General features: G+C 34.2%; 1 protein-coding gene across 1 annotated transcript; it reads left to right on the top strand.

Moving 5' to 3' along the window:
• The first annotated feature begins 3,073 nt into the window (after positions 1–3,073).
• LOC136854899 (integumentary mucin C.1-like) lies at positions 3,074–8,342 on the top strand. The gene is made up of 5 exons (XM_067131432.1): positions 3,074–3,188; positions 4,563–5,041; positions 5,517–5,755; positions 7,283–7,420; positions 7,909–8,342. The coding sequence occupies exons 2-4, from the start codon at positions 4,576–4,578 to the stop codon at positions 7,349–7,351; spliced, it is 774 nt and encodes a 257-aa protein (XP_066987533.1). The 5' UTR covers positions 3,074–3,188; positions 4,563–4,575; the 3' UTR covers positions 7,352–7,420; positions 7,909–8,342.
• The last annotated feature ends 3,440 nt before the right edge of the window (positions 8,343–11,782 follow it).

The raw sequence follows: 11,782 nt of genomic DNA, 5'->3' as shown, positions 1-11,782 counted from the left end.
GAGAGAGAGAGAGAGAGAAGAGAGAGAGAAGAGAGAGAGAGAGAGAGATAAATAGAGTTGATAAAAGATTTTAGGATAGGCCACCACCGGACCGTGGTTAAAGTTTCATGGGCCGCTGCTCATACAGCATTATACCCAGACCACCGAAAGATAGATCTATTTTCGGTGGCCTTGATTATACGCTGTAGCGGCTGTACAGAAAACTCGATTGCGCCGAAGAAACTTGTAGATAACTAATTCATAAATGTATAGCACAATGAATGAAGAACATAAAGAACAGGGAGAACGGATAGAACATAAAAGTAATTAGAGGAAAACAAAGTATAACAGACAGTTAAAGTGATTCTAGATTCCTTTTAAAGAACAAGTATAAAAAAGGAATTTACATTTACAAATAAAATATATATATTAAAGAAATTAGTATGCATGCTTCAGACATAATCAACAACCCCATGATAAACAGAAAACACAAGGAATAAGACTAAAAGAAGCAAGAATTATATGCAAAACAAGATAAAAGTCCATCTTACGAAAATTCCTGGTGAAGCTATCCCACCCACAGGTGTCAAGTTCTCTCTGGACTGCGAGAGAGAAAACCAAAGTAGAGAATAAAAAAGTAGATAAGATAAACATACGACAGAATGAGTGAACGACCGAATAAATATATAAAGAAATAAAGAATGTACAAGAAAGTCCATCTTTCAAAAGAGTTCCGACAACATTCTGCCACACCCGAAGGTGTGGAGAAGATATATGTTTATCTATCGGATGTTGACACGCGAGGCAGACGAGCGATGTTGTAGTGTTTACATGTTACGGTAAAACACTCATATTTGAGGTCACTTGGCGTATTCCTGGGCGTTTTAGATTTTTTTTTTTTTTTTGGTTTACGGGTTTAGAGGTTTGTGGGAAATGTTTTTGTTTTTTTATTTAAAAAGGTTTAGTGTACAAGTGGTTTAGGGGTGTGCGTTATTTGCATAAATTTACAAGCGATACGTAAAGAAATATTGATGTCAGCATCAAGTATTTTTGATTGGTATGAAGATTTGTGTGTGTGTGTGTGTGTGTGTGTGTGATTGTGATTGCTCTCTCTCTCTCTCTCTCTCTCTCTCTCTCTCTCTCTCTCTCTCTCTCTCTATATATATATATATATATATATATATATATATATAATATATATAATATAAATATATAATATATAACAGTATAAATATATATACATATATATATTATATATATATATATATATATATATATATATATATATATATATATATATATAAATATATATATATATATATATATATATATATATATATATATATATATATATTATATATAAATATATATATATCTCGCTTAGAGAAAACAATTCATCTTCAAATATCAGACGACCAAAAATCTAAAAAAAACAAAAGAAAAAATAACTCAAAAGAATAAAAATAAAAAATTTCAAAAGATCAAAATCTTTAGCTTCGATTTTTTTTCTTCCACGCATCAATCAATACGACTCTCTACTCCTCTGAAGCATCGCCCATTGATTTATGATTCATTATCTGGCGTCACAACTGTCAGGGTCGGTGAGGTCGGTGACTGACGCAGCATTCGTCTTGCCGAACGTTCGTTCCTTTTAGGTCGGCCGACGTCGTTCGTGTCCTTAACGCCAGATAATTGCAACAATCAATCAATCACAGAATTTCTTTTTGGCGTGAGCGCGACGGTTCTGCAGTATTGGGAATGTTAATTATCATAAATTTAAGAGAGGTTTTATTTTAGTTTTTGTATTTTTGTATTTATTTATCATTTCTCTATCTTTTTACGTGTCTGTATATATACAGTATATATATACATACATATTTATTATAAATCAATATCATATATATATATATATATATATATATATATATATATATATATATATATATATATATATATATATATATTCATTTATTAGCTTTAACTCTGATGCTTTATTTGTTATTTCCTTTAGTTAAGACATTCCTTTTTTATGTCTCATATATTTGTGCATTCGAATAAAAATAAATAATAATAAAATAATAATAATAATAATAATAATAATAATAATAATAATAATAATAATAATAATAATAATAATTGGGAATTTAATACTTAAATCCTTGGCAATTTGGATTACCTGTAATAATAATAATAATAATAATAATAATAATAATAATAATAATAATAATAATAATAATAATAATATAACATAATACTTAAATCACTTATGATGATAACTTATAAATATCTCATAAATATATCAAATCACTTACAATATATTAAAACTAAGCTGTGATCCACGACATGAATTAACTATAGCTGCTTTAACCTAACTGTCTGCGGAGCATGCGTGGGTTCGAACCTCACCATGGTAAGGAAAACACCTTGACAATATTCCCATTGTTTGGTGACCTCGAATAGAGTTTTGGACAAAGGTCTCGTGTGTGTCTACTTGACAGCTGTTTAAGATCTATGGGACGTCTAGTTAAACTGCTTTATATGTAAGTTCTTTATTGTTTAGGAAGAGATTGTGTGATCTTGTGTTTGTGTGCGTATTGAGTGTGTGTGTATGTGTGTGTATGTGTATGTGTGTGTTTGTGCGCTTCGATGGAAATCTAGTACAAGTCGTGGGCTATAATGATAGGCGTGTTTGGAGGTGAGTGAGATTAAATCCTCCCAAATGGAGAGAGAGAGAGAGAGAGAGAGGGGTGGGGTGAGAGAAGGAACACTTTTATATTCAAATGAATTTGATCATTGGTTGAAATGAGAGAGAGAGAGAGAGAGAGAGAGAGAGAGAGAGAGAGAGAGAGAGAGAGAGAGAGAGAGAGAGAGAGAGAAGGGCACGAAGACTCAGAAATCTGAAAGAAACCGCATACAAAATTAACCCATAAAAAATTATCTTAACCTCCCGGAGAGAGAGAGAGAGAGAAGAAAGCAATATACGATTCCTTCGTGCTGTCAAAAAAAAAAAAAAGGGTCCTCTCTACCTCTTTCTACCTCCTTAACAGAGGAGGTCCTACGGACTTTCTCTTCCGTTTTCGAAGTGCAATTGACCCATATCCTATTCTCTTTGCAGATCCTAGGTATCCTGACGTCATCGTGTCGCCAAAGGTCACCTGTGATAAGGAAGGAGTTTTTCCCCATCCGAGGAATTGTTCCTGGTATTACAGGTATGTTTGACGGGGTCGTAAATGTAGAGAGAGAGAGAGAGAGAGAGAGAGAGAGAGAGAGAGAGAGAGAGAGAGAGAGAGAGAGAGAGATAAGATCTTTTAAGTGCTCATTCGTTTTCTTGCTTACGAGTTCCCTGTCTGTTTCTCTTGGTGTTCCGTGTTCGTTTTCTTGTTCTTTATGATTACCGTCTCCTCTCTCTCTCTCTTTCTCTCTCTCTCTCTCTCTCTCTCTCTCTCTCCTCTCTCTCTCTTTCTCCTTCTTTCTTTCCTTAATCTCTCTCTCTCCCTCAATCTCTCTCTCTCTCTCTCTCTCCCCCCTCTCTCTCCCTCAATCTCTCTCGCCCTGTTTCCCTCCCTCATTCTCTCTCTCTCTCTCTCTCTCTCTCTCTCTCTCTCTCTCTCTCTCTCATTCTTCCCTCCCTCAAAGGTTATTACTCTTGTCTCTAGCATTCATAAACTTAAGCCGTGTCGCAGCCTGCCTCAATTCTTATCTCTCTCTCTCTCTCTCTCTCTCTCTCTCTCTCTCTCTCTCTCTCTCTCTCTCTCTCTCTCTCATTTGTAGTCAGAGCAATTTAATGTCAAACATGTCCCCATCTCAAAGCTCAGGATATCAAACCGCCGTTTAAGGATTTATGAGCGCAGCGGACTTCACTTTAAAAGACTTTCAAATACTTTCGAGGACTTTCAAAGTCCTACAGAGTTTTATACGACCGGCCTCGATTCCTTGAGGACTCGGAGCCGAGACTTTAAAAGGTCCTTGATGGAGTTCCTGCGGCTTTTATTGTATCTGATACTTAGTTTTAGTGGCATCTTTAAGGGTCATTGAATTTGTTTATTTATTTATATTTTTGCGAGGAACGAATGGTTTTGTTTTGGGTGACATGTTGGTCCTATGTTTAAGTTTGGTGTGTGTGTGTGTGTCTGTGTGTGTGTATGTATGTATATACACACACATATTATATATACATGCACATACATATTCGTGACCGACAGACACATCTAGCTTGGAGTACTACCAAATAAAATTCAAAATTCTAAATGAACTCAAAACTGAGTTTGAATTCGGTATCCATACTACGAAAAACATTTCATTCATTATTTTAGTTTTCTTATTGATTACAATATTATTATTATTATTATTATTATTATTATTATTATTATTATTATTATTATTACTATTCAGAAGATGAACCCTACTCATATGGAACAAGCCCACCACAGGGGGACCGCTGACTCGAAATTCAAGCTTTCAAAGGATATTATGGTGTTCATTAGACTGTTTTGAAGGTCATTGTAGTTTTATAATGTCTTTATTTTTTTATTTTATAATATCTTTATCTTGTTTTATTTTATAATGTCTATTTCATTCGCCAGATGCGTCGACCGCATGAATGTCGGCTTCTACTGGACTTACCACTTCGAGTGCGAGCCTGGAACGGTCTTCTCCGACGAGCTAGACCAATGCGTCTTCCCCTTCGCCACGGGGCCGCCCTGTGGCACTGGTGGTGGTAGTGGTGGAGGCCTAGCCTCCCCTAGGCCTACTCCACCACAACCAACTTCAATCACAACTCCCAGGACGACTACCACTCCAAAAACCACCTCCCCGACAACGACCATTCTGGAGACGACAGTGCAGACGATCACCAGTCCTTCTGTCACCAAAAACTTCTCCTGTTCCTTCCAGCCCGAGAACTGCGCCGTCCACAGGCCGTGTCTTCCAGGCGAGAGCGAAAGGGTGCTTTGCAACAGTTGCTACTCCGACGGGATCTACGTCTCCGCGTTCTTCCTGTGTGGGCAGGAAGACGGGAAGGTTTTCGACAGGGACAATAATGTCTGCGTCGACGATCCTTCTTGTAAGTACCGCGGGGAGAGAGAAGAAGACTCGCTGGCGAATTCTTTCTTTCCAGGAGTTTTGCCTCTTTTCCAGCGGTGATTCAGTCCACTGTTTTTAATTTTTAAGGTAAAATTAAAGCTGACATGGCCTTTTTCAGTCGTTTTATCATTTTCAGAATGTATAAAGAGTGGATAAATAAATAGACTGAAAATACAGGGAATTCACTTACGGTATGCACAGCCTAGCTCACATAAACAATAGCTAAGCTTCTGCAAGTAAACAGATCTTTAGATACCAGCTGTCGGTTGAAATATTACAAAAGAACGATGTATTTTCCGTAATTTGTTCAGCTGTCCTTGGAAATACGGACACGATATAACCGTTTATCAATTTATTGATATATAAGTGTCCTTGAATGCACTTACTTGCGCATAGAGACAAGCTAAATCTTCAACACTTTCCACTGAAATAATTTTTAACTTTCTACATTTCAGTGAACCCCAACTGCCCACTCTTGGACACAACCACGCCAACGGTAGCCCCTACGACAACTACAACCACTCCTCCCCCAACAACAGTGCCCATAACTACAACAAACAGACCTACAACGATAAATATCACGAAGGAATTCTACGTCCATTGCACCCTCGATAACCTCAGACCATCAGCTGACTGGATCACTGAGAAGTTCTGTAATCAGCTGTTCCTTTGCACTCCAGATGGAAGATACAAGGTAAGAGAAAACTGGAAATGGAAGTCATTGTATAATAATAATAATAATAATAATAATAATAATAATAATAATAATAATAATAATAATAATAATAATAATAATAATAATAATAATAATAATAATAGGAGGGTACAATCTGATGCCAGCAGTTTTACTTGGGTCATACATCAGCCTATCAATCGCAGCAGGCCCATTTTAGAGTGCCGTTTCTTCCCCTGACCTGACCTCCTTTTGGAGGTCTTTGACCCCAAGCAGCCGGTCTTTGACACCTGGCCACATAACACCCCACAACATCCTAGCCCCTTCATAGTGAAGCTGCAAAAGTGTTTCCTCCTGTTACACCTTTAAGACCCCCTGTACTCTCAATTCCCATTCAGTGCTGAATGACCTTATCATAGATGCCTGTGCTTGCTTGGTCTTTGGCCTAAATTTTATATTCCAATTCCAGAATTCCAGTTTATATTTTGGATTGGAATACAAAATTTAGACCAAAGGTCATTCAGAGCTGAAAGGAAAATTGAGAGTGAAAAAGGTTTGAAAGGCAGTTGAAATATAACATTTGTTAAGAGAGGGTTGAGGGAAAGTAAGATCGAATAAAGAAAATGTGAACGGAGGTACAGTAAAAGGAATGAGAGGGGTTGCAGCAGCTAGGGGCGTAAAATGACGATGCAAAGAACCTCAATTGATGTCTACAGTGCACCGCGTGAGGTGCGCTGATGGCGCTACCAACCTGGGGGCCAATTTGTACTTTTAACATCTAATGCCATTTTAATGTTCTGTGTTAGAATGAACGAGAACTGGATTAGGATGAGACTCGGCTAATGTAAACTTCACTTTACACCCCCCGTAGTGAAAGTGAGTATGGTCCCCTGGGGCGTAAAGAATGATAAAGTTATGGTCCCCTGGGGATGTAAAGAATATTTATAAAAGTTATCCCCAGGCACCATAACTTTATAAATATTCTTCCATAACTTTATAAATATTCTTTTACATCACCCAGGGACCATAACTTCATAATTATTCTTTTACGCCCCAGGACCATAACTTTATAAATTTCCCCCTGTACCCCAAGGGGACCGTAACTTTATAAATTTCCTTTACACCCCCAGGGGACGTTAACTTTATCAATTTCCCTCTGTACCCCCAGGGGACCAAAACTTTACAAACTTCCCTTTCCACCCCCAGGGGACCGTAACTTTATAAATTTCCCTCTGTTCCCCCAGGGGACCATAACTTTATATATTCCCCATTGCACCCCCAGGGGACTATAACTTTATGAATTTCCCTCTGTACCCCCATGGGACCATAACTTTATAAATTTCCCTCTATGCCCCAGGGGACCATAACTTTATAAATTTCCCTTTACACCCCCAGGAGACTATAACTTTATAAATTTCCCTCTGTACCCCCCCGGGGACCATAACTTTATCAATTTACCTTTACATACCCAGGGGATCTTAACTTCATAAATTTTCCTTTACACCACCTGGGAACCATAACTTTATAAATTTCCCTCTGTACCCCCAGGGGACCATAACCTTATGTGACAACTACTACGAATGCTCGTTCAGCCAAAACGGGAGGGGTGGGACTTGATTCTGATGTCCTGTCCTAAGGATTTGTACTTTAGTTACGAAGAAGACAAATGCGTCGAGAAACCCTCAGGTAAGTCGATTCAATATTTTTTGAAAACACTGAAGTTTTTGGAAAATCAGAAATAAAAGTAAAATTTACGATTTTCTAAAAATTAGAAATGAAAGTAAAAGTTACGATTAAAAAAAAAATTAGAGACAAAAGTAAAAGTTACGATTTTCAAAAAATAGAAATAAAAGTTAAAAGTTTCGATTTTTTAAAAAAATAGAGATAAAAGTAAAGTTTCGATTTTCAAAAAATTTGAAATAAAAGTAAAAAATTCACATCTTGCAATGAACTAAAGGAGAGAATAATAGGAATGAAAATAAAATAGAAAAAAAAATAAAATAAAAATAAACAACAATAATATGACAACAATAATAATCTTAAAATTTAAAATACTTTCACAAAAAATTTGCAGAATTCTTGAAAAAGTATCATTAAAATAAAAAAATCAAATTCAGTGATATTCAGAAAAATCCTTTGAGAAGTTTATATTTCTTTTAATTTGAATTTTTCAGATGATGAAATATGCGATTTTGGCAGACGGTAAGAAAATCTGGAAGACTGTGAGATAAAATGCCTGTGATTGAGTTTATCAACTTTCTCTTCGTCACTGATATCTTAACAGTGACAAATACTTAAGTGGTGAAAAATACGTGCTTCTGACATATAAGAATTCCGCGTTGACATAGGTAAAACTAGCAAAAAATAAATGAATGAATAAATGTCTGTTTTGCCAAGAAATCGGAAAATAAGAATTTTTTCATATCTTGGAAAAGATAAAGATTTTAATATTTTAATTTTTTGTAAATTTTACTTACGTTAATGTGGAGTTTCTACGTCATATATGAAAATAAAAATTAGGAATAGAATTCTAGAAGTCCAAAAAATATAATCTGGTGGTCGAAGAAGAAGAAGAAGAAGAAGAAGAAGAAGAAGAAGAAGAAGAAAAGAAGAAGAAGAAGAAGAAGAAGAAGAAGTGGAGTTTCTGTCATATGTGAAAATAAAAATTAGAAGTCTAAAATATAATTAGAAGTCTAAAATATAATCCGGTGGAAGAAGAAGAAGAAGAAGAAGAAGAAGAAGAAGAAGAAGAAGAAGAAGAAGAAGAAGAAGAAGAAGAAGAATCTTTCTTATTCTTAATTCCTATTCACTTATCCACTTAGAAAGGGCATGAGATTGCCAGTCCCGTCGGACTTTGCCCTAGAAAACTTTCCAGCCTCAATGGAACGACTTGTTAATATTATGAAGCTTTTCAATAATCTTTTTTTGGATATGGTACAAAGGCCTACAGAATGGGTTACAATATATTAATTGAATTGTTGCTTTGATTGTTAAATATCTTTATGTTTTTGGCTTTATTTATTAGTAAGCTTTATTTTTTACGTTTTAAAACCGCGAGTTTATTGCGGTTTTCATTTTGCTTCTGAGCTATGTATTGTATATGGTTTTGCTAATATTTCATACATACATACATACATACATACATACATACATACATTACATACATACATATACATACATACATACATATATATGTATATGTATATAAATATATATATATATATATATATATATATATATATATATATATATATATATGTATGTATATGTATATAAATATATATATATATATATATATATATATATATATATATATATATATATATATACATATATATATATTTATATATATATAAATTCTGGTTCCAAAACACATTCTAAAAAGATGTCTAATATATCAACCATATTTATTTAAAACTATAATTAGAAAACCGTTGTTATCTATTTTTAAGTGTCATTATTATAATAATAATTTATCAGAAAGTTAAGAGATTTTAATTATAAATATTCGAAGTTTTAATAAATATATATTTTAAGTTCTTGATATACTTTTGAAATGTATGATGAGATGCACATGATATTAGGCATTATAGTACAATGAGAAATCTATGTTGTAATGTGCACTACTAATTATCTGTTATGCTATTCTTGTAAAAATGTTATTAAAGTTCTGAAATGAATTAAAACGATAAGAACTTGCTGATACTTTCATTTGTAACTCCTTTTTTTTTAACTTTTGATGAAAATATTTTATATTCTGAAAGAGCCTAATATTATTATTATTATTATTATTATTATTATTATTATTATTATTATTATTATTATTCAGAAGATGAACCCCATTCATATGGAACAAGCCCACCAAAGGGGCCACTGAGTTGAGACCCAAAAAGCTTCCAGAGAATATTATGGTGTTCATTAGTAAGAAGTAACATAAGGTAATAGGAAATACAGAAAAAGTAGATTAATTAATGAATAAATAAATAGATTAAAATGTTCTTCATAAAGGTGAAACCCCCTCTATGTGTTCTTCCTTGTTCTTCACGCATTTCATATGCTTACAACAACTCGTGTTCTTTATGAACCTTGTTCTTTAGATAACAAACATTCTTAAAACAGCTCAGGTTATTTGGGAGGGGAGACATACTGCTTTAATTCTCCTTGTTCTTCAAACGGTTCATGTCCTTAGATGGACTCATGCACTTAGGCCTAGAGTTCTGCCTTGTATTCCTGAGCCTATGTCTTGCACGGTATTTAAATTTGTCTTTATTTGCAAATTAAGCTTAAGCGTCGTCATGGAAAAACAAAAACAATATACTCGAAAAAGGCATCAGTATTAGGTAAACTAACTAGAAGGTATTCACAACACAGACGATTCAGGACTATGCAATTTTTAACCTCTGATATTAGGCCTATGTGAGGGTAATAAATTCAAAACCTTTTAGAATGCGAGGCATGAAATGCAGTTTCGAATTTGAAATTCCATCACAAAGTTCATTTTAACATTGAAAACGACTGTAAATGTGTGTCATATTCTCAAGACAGGCCAAAGACATTGTTTTGTGGTACCCTGGTCAAGTTACTTACAGAGTCCTGGCTAAGTCAGCAATCTGTATTGTACAGATTAAGTTGGTCAGATATGACGTAGATGCTAACTTAACTCAATATCAATTCGTATTATGCTTAATTTAAAAATTATGTTAAGTGCTTTGAGCACCATTTCGGTATACCTTGATTATCGGTGATTTTAAATACCGGACGGTTGCTAGCCTAGACCTATTTCACAAATATATAAAAAATAACTAGTTTTCTATTAGATATTAGCGCCAAAAGATACCTAAATATGAATATTTTTGAGGGAAAGTTAATGTGGCATGAAAATTACGTAAAAATAGCCTATGGGTATTAGTATCCAGTTAGGAATATACAGTATATAAAAAATAGACACGTTCCAGGATGACAGCATTCACATTAGTTTATGCTTAAATATACAATAAAGAAAACGTACAAAATTCCTTTGAAGAAAACGTTATTAAAGCGTTGACTAAAGTAAATTGATCATGAACGCCATCTTCATTTCATTTAAGAAATAACCCTCTTTACGACATTCTAACTATACAGCCAAAACACCGACAGCACACGCTGGCATAAGGCCAAATTGATCTACCGAAATCACCCATCTAAATATCAAAATATATGATATTAAAAACTATTAATTCAAAAGTTTAATTAAAGAAATTGATAGCCTAAATATTTTTCGATTCAGGAAATTCCTGAGGACTTTACCTAGCAAGCATTTATGTGGGATTTTCCCAAATAAAAAAGTCACATAAAATATGAAAAAGTTATTAAATAAATAAAAAGCGAAGCTGGCGATAAAAGAAGAAAGTTCTAGGTGGCCATGATAACAAATAAGTTAAATATGATCAAAAGAGTTTCGTAAATTCTATAGAAGGTAAGAAACCGTGTCTAACGGATCGAACAAAAGATTATAATGAATTCCTGAATATGAGACAAGATGGAGGAAGCATTACGTCAAAAGATGCCCACCACAGACGTAATGACAGAGTCACAGAGACCATGAAATAAGTATTTTTTAATACTAAACTGAACCAAAAGCAGACCAAATTCCCACATCGAAGAACAAAGAACCTACTAGAGTTTCACAGAAGAAGAACCAGTAACCAAAACAATGACTGAACTACAAAATAAAGTACTGCTTTTTGAAGACTTAATCAGTAGAAGGTATAACTATTGAAATATAAGATGATAGGACAAACTTGACAGTGGCGTATTAGCAAGCAGTGCTTGCACCTAGGCTATTCCAGTAAGTTGTCCCAAGGAACAGGAATAATTCCACAGACTGGTAATAGGGGAACAAGAGAGTCACTGTGTGTTTAATATTCCTCTCTATTAAATCAACGCCTGTCCTTTCTCGCAAACCTTTTTCTTATTCTCTCTCTCTCTCTCTCTCTCTCTCTCTTCACTCTCTTTTCTAAACTTATTATATATATATATATATATATATATATATATATATATATATAC

Source organism: Macrobrachium rosenbergii, chromosome 30 (genome assembly GCF_040412425.1).
Source record: "Macrobrachium rosenbergii isolate ZJJX-2024 chromosome 30, ASM4041242v1, whole genome shotgun sequence".
Lineage (NCBI taxonomy): Eukaryota > Metazoa > Arthropoda > Malacostraca > Decapoda > Palaemonidae > Macrobrachium > Macrobrachium rosenbergii.
This window is presented reverse-complemented; position numbering and strand designations above follow the sequence as displayed.